Source organism: Sinocyclocheilus grahami, unplaced genomic scaffold, assembly GCF_001515645.1.
Source record: "Sinocyclocheilus grahami isolate Dianchi unplaced genomic scaffold, SAMN03320097.WGS_v1.1 scaffold768.1, whole genome shotgun sequence".
In the NCBI taxonomy this organism is placed as follows: Eukaryota; Metazoa; Chordata; class Actinopteri; order Cypriniformes; family Cyprinidae; genus Sinocyclocheilus; species Sinocyclocheilus grahami.
Window position 1 is genome coordinate 304,769 of NW_015505947.1, and position 7,975 is coordinate 312,743.

The 7,975-nt window shown below is 36.8% G+C and overlaps 2 protein-coding genes across 3 annotated transcripts; one reads left to right on the forward strand and one right to left on the reverse strand.

Annotated features, from left to right (window-relative positions):
• Positions 1–940: 940 nt before the first annotated feature.
• On the reverse strand, positions 941–3,279 carry sult3st1 (sulfotransferase family 3, cytosolic sulfotransferase 1). Of its 2 annotated transcripts, none has more exons than XM_016245771.1 (6): positions 3,090–3,279; positions 2,408–2,613; positions 2,108–2,234; positions 1,887–1,981; positions 1,604–1,778; positions 941–1,517 (listed from the first exon to the last, which is right to left on the reverse strand). In XM_016245771.1, the coding sequence occupies exons 1-6, from the start codon at positions 3,229–3,231 to the stop codon at positions 1,390–1,392; spliced, it is 873 nt and encodes a 290-aa protein (XP_016101257.1). In that variant the 5' UTR covers positions 3,232–3,279; the 3' UTR covers positions 941–1,389. The 2 variants fall into 2 exon arrangements, with proteins under 2 accessions (XP_016101257.1, XP_016101256.1); XM_016245770.1 differs by having other exon boundaries at positions 2,108–2,237.
• A 361-nt stretch (positions 3,280–3,640) lies between these two features.
• LOC107561346 (GTPase IMAP family member 4-like) lies at positions 3,641–7,769 on the forward strand. Its single transcript, XM_016245772.1, has 3 exons — positions 3,641–3,854; positions 5,262–6,038; positions 7,448–7,769. The coding sequence occupies exons 1-3, from the start codon at positions 3,821–3,823 to the stop codon at positions 7,540–7,542; spliced, it is 906 nt and encodes a 301-aa protein (XP_016101258.1). The 5' UTR covers positions 3,641–3,820; the 3' UTR covers positions 7,543–7,769.
• The last annotated feature ends 206 nt before the right edge of the window (positions 7,770–7,975 follow it).

Sequence of the window (7,975 nt, forward strand, 5' to 3'; positions counted from 1 at the left end):
ATTGGTTTCGATTGCTGAAGAAGAGTCCGGATGCGGTAGATAACGGAGGTCTTTTGATGAGTTCGTGAGGAGTCAGCTGGAAGTTTTTACTTCTGGTTCTTCTGAAGAAGGAAAAGTCCACAGCGACTAAAGTAACTTGGAGATAAAAACTGCCAGAAAATAAAAACTCAAAAGGAAGATCTTGAGAGTCTTCGAAAAGTGTTGTCTCAAACGAAGAGGGTTTCTGAGCAAAGATTATTTCGGGCTAATCGCTTTTGAGGGTTCCTATTCTGTGTGGACTGGCCAATACCAGGCATGAATTTTGAGCAGGAGAAGTTTCCTTTGTTCCCTTCATGGCTCATTTGCATGTTTTATGGCCGGTCTGGAATTTCTGTAGTTTTAACCCAAAATATAGTACAAATCGTATGATGCGTTTCACAATCACATACTGTACCTCATTGTTTGAGGAATGAAAAGCTGATCATTTTGATACCAAGAACAAAGCATCTAGAAGATCTTAAAGTAGAGATACACTCACATACCTGAATATAAGCATTGAGAGTCTAACTAATACAAATAAAATGTTGTAACTAGGCTAATACAATAGGGAAACATACAAACAACACATGCATATACCAGATACAATTATAACTGATTAATTATAGTCTAAATAAAGAAATGTCTTTATGTGTGTGTGTTTGTGTGTGTGTGTGTGTGTGTGTGTGTTAGTTTGCTTGGTCGGTCAGGCCAATTGCCTGGCCATTTACAGCTCTTTGGACCGTGTTTGAAGTCAGATGGGGGAGATGATAGTGGGGGAGGACTGGTTAGAATCTCCTTGATGGCGAGGAACCATCTGGCAATTTAAACCCCCATTAAAAGTAAAGTCTCTGACCAGAACTGTAATTTATATGCAAATGTCAAAAGGCTAAAAGGGTCTCTTAAGCCATAAAAACCCAAAGATCATGCATGATTCTACGCAGACGCTACAGTTCAATAGAACAGCATTTACTGTCACTTTATATCAGGTGTCGTCAACTCTGGACTTTGTGATCCACTTTTTAACTCCAACCTGGATTAAACACACATACCTAAAACTCTGTAGTAATCATGAATACCTTGATTAGTTTGGTCAGGTGTGTTTGATTAGGGTTGGAGCTAAACTCTCCAGGAAAGCGGTCTCGAGGTCCAGAGTTGAGGACCCCTGCTTTAAATCAGTTTAATGCATCCTTGGTGAATAAAAGTATTCATTTCTTAAAATTAATAAATACATTTTAAAAGCCTTTGGTATTCATAGCCAATGGGGCTCTTCTTCAGATACGATCATTTATTTGGACGTTTTTAACATTACCAGTAAACCGTGTTTAAGGTCCAGTGGCAAAACATGCTGGTTCTTTTGTTTTGTGAATAGTTTCAGTTTGTTTTGGTGTCTAAGTCCCAGATGAAGTGCAGTGGTACGTTTTTCATTCTTTCTTTGAAGATCTGGTCAAACATCTCATTTTGTGCCACAGTGAATGTGTTCTTCCAATCTCCTACTGTGCCTGCAACATCAGACCAATTATAACAACCGAGTAAGTGAAGGATTCATCTTATTTACTTTCCAAGATTATAATCTTTGAACATTGACCTTTGCGCATGAATTGGGGCTTAAGCAGTCGATCACCAGGAATGAATTCATAGTTTGCTCTCGGGTCCTTCTTCATGTTTTTAAAAGTGGCCTTCTCCACAATATGTGCAATAGCAGCGTCATCCAGATTTTTCTCCAAGAACTTGCTGATTTTCTCCACCGCTGTCCTGAGATCCTGAATGTGGTGCCAAATTCATCAGTGTAAGGAAGGTATAAAAATACATCTTTAATATTTAGCATCCTGCAAATAGTTTTGACATATTTTGAGGCTGTGATTACTCACCATGACCATGTCCTCATATGACAGGAAAAGGATGCTGTACTGGTCTCTTTTACTGTACCACTCTCGGACATGATCAAACCAAGATGAACCACCAACTAAAACATGAGGTATGAACTGATCATTCTGTTTAAAGTGACACCTACTGTACAAAAACAATTCGTCCTGAATTTGGTGTTTACATTTAACAGGTTAAAAATATTCGAATGTGCTGCATTGCTTACCATTTCCTGCTAGATACTGCTGCAGAAAGTCTTCAAAGTTCTTGGGTGTCTCAAGCTTGGCCCAGACGAGACTAAAGTGATAATAGGACACTGCATTGTCTTTTGGATTTCTAAGCACATACACAATCTGCTATTTAAAAGACATGAAGAGCATTGAGGATTAGACCAAACAAAATTTGATCTAAAATTTTATTTTAGAACCAAACAAGTGGCTGATATAGAATTTGCTCACACAAAATAATACTTATTGAAGTAGTTATTTATTTTACTTTTTGCATAAGAGACTGCCTAAATACTTAACTTTCCTCTTTTGTCCCTAAGGCCTGGTGGCATCAGTGTGGGTGTGAGATGGGTGGCAAATAACCGTGGAGACGGGCGCAAGGAATAGTCAGGTCGGCCTTCACGGTACTCTAACCAAGGCATCTTCTCAAGATTGTTGGGAAATTTTGTTTTGTCTGCAGCGTCCTCACAAATTAAATTTATAATGTTCTGTGTCCATATTGTACCTGCAAAAATATGGTTCAGTATGTTACAACCAAAGAAAACACACACACACACACACGGTTAGCAGCACACTTAATGAGGGTGACTGGGACCAGTTGTCATGCCAGTTATTTTGTGGTGTTTGCTATTGGTACAGTATCTTAGTATTTATTAGATTTTGAGTCTCTAGTTAGTCTACTTTAGCACCATGTAGTGCCACCATTTGGATCGTGAGTCATAAAACATCCTTTACTGATGAACTAAAAAATCTGTCTGCCTGTCTATCGTTTTTTTGGCCATATCATTAACGTGCCAACATCAACGAATGACTGTACCCTTAAGAGGTTTTTACAGTAAAATATGAAACTGCTGCTCTCTTGTCCTGTTAACAGAATCTGTAATCATGGCCCCTCCTTGATGAAACCCAGTATAATAAATTGATTTATGTAAAGAAAAACACATTTTTAAACTGAAAGTTTGAAATATTTCTTAATCTTACCTGACTTGGGATACGTCACCAAAAAAACATCACTGTCACGAATCTCAAAATGCTGAAGAGAGTCAATGTACTCCCCGGTGGTTTCACCTTTTGCGAAAACATAGCCCTTATATTTAAATAAATAGTTGTTAAGAATTTCCATTATGCTGCACTTCTATCCACCCGCAATGTAGAGAAACCACAAGATGACCTTTGGAATCAGTGTGGAAGCAGAATTTAGTGTGCAAATGTAACAGCCCAGGCTGGGTGTTAATAATTAATTATAATAATACAGAGTGATACAGAGTCCATGTCACATATTAAGACTTTATTTAGCCTACTATATTATTATAACTAAAAAGGCATATTTACAAATCAGCACAGAATAACATGATCACTGTAGGGTAAAGTGTGACTTTATATTTTATAATTCATAACTACTAATTGATTTGATAATAAAGCATATATGAATTCTTAAACAGTATAAAAGTTAGTAAGCAAAAGGTGTGGTCTTCATAGTTTGTACTTTGGATATATGACAGTAAAAGTAGTTGTAAAGACAGCCTGATCAGAACAGATACATGATTGCTCTGACAATATACTGAGAAAACAATATTTACATAAGAGGACGGATGAAATATGTCCCAGTCAAATCGTTTCAGCTGTAACAGACAATCAAGTCAGAAAATAAAGAAAGTTTTGTAAGGAGAGCAGCAGATTTGACCAAGAAACACTGAACAGACTGGATCAGAATGGATGAGATAACAGAAGTATCCCACTGTCATGGTCAGTACACTCTTCTGGATAGACTGTCCTTTATTAAATGTACAAGTTACTGCAATAGTAATGAGTTAAACTGTGTTATTTGTCATTAGAGCATTGTAACCACATATTTAAAACAAATGGATTACAATGGTTTGTTCAATGTAGCTGTTTTTTTTTGTGCAAATTATGTGTTTGTTGTGTAATTTAGAAAGTAGACTATAACTACCACAGATGTAGTTTAAAAATAAAATTCACTCACTTTCCTAACCAAAACTGTCAAGACTGTTTAGCAAGAATCCAAATAACTGCTACAATACTATAGTTCGACTACTACAATCAGTGTACTTATTTCATTTTACAGAACTTGCTAATTTTACTACATTCTCTAAAGGGATTGTTCAGAGATTTTGATTACTGCTATTAAATTTTACCTAACGCTCTGACGTCAATAAGTAGTCATGGCAGTGAAATAAGGCCAAAGTTACATTCATCAGATGTTTGGTAATGTCAAATGAGGTAGACCTACAGTGTGTGATATTTGTAACACTTAATGAAAAAGACCTACAGTATACTAAACTTCAATCGATAAGGCATGCACCAAATAAAAATGTAATGAAGCAATTAGTGCCTACAGACCAATCTGGTGTGTGCTTATTATATAATACTATTATCGAGGGAGCAATAATTTCAATAGCCAGCAGCTGATATTCAAACAGCCTTTTTATTGCTGTCTTTACTGCTACCAGTTCAGACCAAACGACACAAAATTGTAACGTAACTTATGGTAAATGAAACTGCTCATATGGGAGGTGGTAGAAGATTATTTATGCTTACTGTTTTTTAAAATGGCTACAGTATTACATTTATTTTGGCTATCACCTTCCATGTTATCATGTACTGTATAGTCATTAAGATTTTCAACCTAAATTTAGTATTTCTGCATTTGAATTAAATATAAAATTTTAAAACTAATTAACTTGATGCATATTTATCAGTGATATATTAATAAAGCAGGTAAGATTTCTGTATTACTACTACTAAACTGCATGTGTTTTAAATACACAATAACCAGGTTTATATATTTATCATCAATTAATCCAATTTGTTTCAATCTCATACATTTTAACTAACTAAATTTTGCTTGTTCCATATGTATTGTTCAAACACATTTGATTTAATTTTAAACACAAACAAATCTGTGCTCATTCTAAGCAATTTGAATACATTTTGAAATCACATTTTGAAAATGTGATTATTTAAATAAAATAGTTAATAAATTATGTCAGTATATTTTTTAGTGAATCTCACTTATGTGTGACAGACAAATATGCATTAAATAAGTTTATTCATGTTAAAACTTTGTAATTAAAATTTAAACACACACATCTTAAATTTAGCCTTTTGTCATGTCCATCTTTTTATCCACAGAACAAGGCATTTGTCTTTCTGACTGTCCTAACCTGAGAATTGTCCTGGTTGGAGTGACAGAATCTGGGAAAAGTGCTGTTGGTAATGCCATTTTGGGCAAGAAAGCTTTTGACGAGGTTGGGATAAAGACCCGAATGAGTTTCCCATGTCAGGGTCTTGTGAGAGGACAGCAGGTGCTGGTGGTTGACACCCCAGGTTGGGAATGGTTCAACATCAATGGCTCCTCTGCATCAGTATGGTCAGTGAAGAAGGAGATAATGAGAAGTATGAGTCTGTGCCAGCCTGGTGCCCATGCCCTGCTGCTGGTGGTGCCACTGTCATTCTCGTTCTCCCAGCGTGAGCATCGTGCCGTGGAGGAACATGTAGAGCTTTTTGGTCCAGAAGCCTGGAGTTATAGCTTGGTGCTCTTCACCATCTTAAACAGAAAGCAGTTACGTGGATCCACCTTAAAGCAAGAAGTGGAGTTGAATATGGAGCTACACAGTCTAGTTGAGAAATGTGGAGGCCGTTTCCATGCTCTGTACAGAAATCCCAAAGCAGGCCAGGACCAGGTGGCCGGTCTTCTGGCTAAGATCAAGAAAATGATGGCTACCAATGGAGAGACTATGCTCTCCAGTGAGGTGGTGTTGGAACAGGCCAGAGAAACAGAGAAAGAAGAGTTGAGAAGATTGGAGGAGGAGCAAAAGAGAGATGAGAAAATGCAAAAAGTGAGAGAGGCAATGAAGGCAAAGCAGTTAAGAAGGTCAAGAAGGAGAATGGACCAACAGACGTTGGACGGTAGGACAATATTCTTGTCCTTTAAGCTCAAGATATTAAACACTGGCCAAATATTAAAGGATATTAATGTTATTGATTGTTTTGAAAAACATGAAAACAAATGTGGTTACAATTGTGTTAAAAGTACTGAATAAGTTGAGAGAGAATAAAACCACTTTGAAACAATCAAAATTTCAAGTCAAATGTGAAACTTAAATTTTTTTTTGTTGAAATAACAAAACAATGGCAATATTAGTCAGAGTAGCGCCATATTTAATTCTTGACAGGAACGAGACTGACAAACAAACGAGTGCATTTAATGGATTGTAGGCCTACTGTTGTTTAACAACATACCGATTGTTCAGCTGATAAAACTTATTTTCCAGAAAAAAACTCCATTAAACAGTTTTGAAAGAGATCTAGTTCCTTTATACAGTGCGTGCCACTGTAAAGACTTGTTTAAGTCTGTCCCTCACAGTCTTGTTTTTATTCGCGTTAAAGGGGTCATATGATGCTATTTCAATTTTTCCTTTCTCTTTGGAGTGTTACAAGCTCTTGGTGCATAAAGAAGATCTGTAAAGTTGCAAAGACTAAAGTTTCAAATCCAAAGAGATATTCTTTATAAAAGTTAAGAGTCAACCACGCCTACTTAAAACGGCTCGTTCTAACACGCCCCCACATATCTACCTCACTATGTGGGAAGATTTGCATAACGCCGCCCAAATGTTCACGCAAAGAAAGAAGGTGCAACTTTTATAGTATTGTATAGTATTGTTGTTATAGTATAGTATTGTTGTTGGCGCCGTCGCTATGTCGTGAAGGCGCTGTGTGTTTCATTGTGAAAGCAAAACTACTTTGTTTGGCTTTCCTCTGGGAGAGTAGACTACAGACTTTAAGTACGTTTTTATATTTAAAGAATTTGCCACTGACGATTCAAATGTGAGTTTTGAGCAGTGTAGAGTAGCGTTTGTAGTTTGTCATTTCTCTGATCACAAATGCAGACATGGTTTTATGTTTACGCGGCGCAATGCAACGCGTAAAAAGACAGTATAAGTCATTATAATCCGTAATTATGTCCCCACTGGATGCAACAAATGCCTCGTTTATAATGGCTTTTAATGTTTTTGTCTCAGAGCTCTGGGTCACAGCATCACAGTATGGTAAGGGGCGTAACATTTCCGTCACACGCTTGAGGTATTCAGCCAATCATAACGCACTGGATAGCTGGCCAATCAGAGCACACCTCGCTTTTCAGACCGGTTCAAACCTTAAACCGCATAAACACATTTCATTACACCAAATAATGTTCTTTTTAGCAACATCATATGACCCCTTTAAATTCAATATGGCGTCTAGGTGATTACCTGTGGCTCACGACCCGTCCGATTTTCTTAACAGTTGTTCTTAACAGTTTTTCTTGTTTTCTACAGAAGAGGAACAGAAATACTCAGCTAGGTACAATAACAGCATTGACCAGCCTCTCAGTGGCAGAAGTAGCGTTCGTCAGAGCTGCAAACAACAGTGAACGATGGGAAGCAGTCACTAAAAACATCCACCACTGCAGCTTCCGCAACTCACCACCAGAGGCCATCATAACTTCACATCTGTACCTGATCCAGTCACCAGTGTTCATCTGTGATTTATCAAAGCAATTTACAAATGAGGAACATGAACTTAACAGCACTTTTTAAACTTGATTGATTGTTAATGATTTATATGACCAAAGCTCGGTCATAATATATTGTTGCAATGTTTTGCATTCAAACTTATTTCCTTGTGAAAACACTCTCGTAGTAACAAAAAATAAATAAAAAATTTAACTCTTCTGACATCCACAACATTCTGCCCTGCTTTTGCCAGTATTGGGGTTTCAAAAACATTTAAAATGTTTGAAAATGTTAAGAAAAAAAAAAAAGTCTTAGATTTGTATGTCACTTTAAACCAGGATTTTTTTGCGA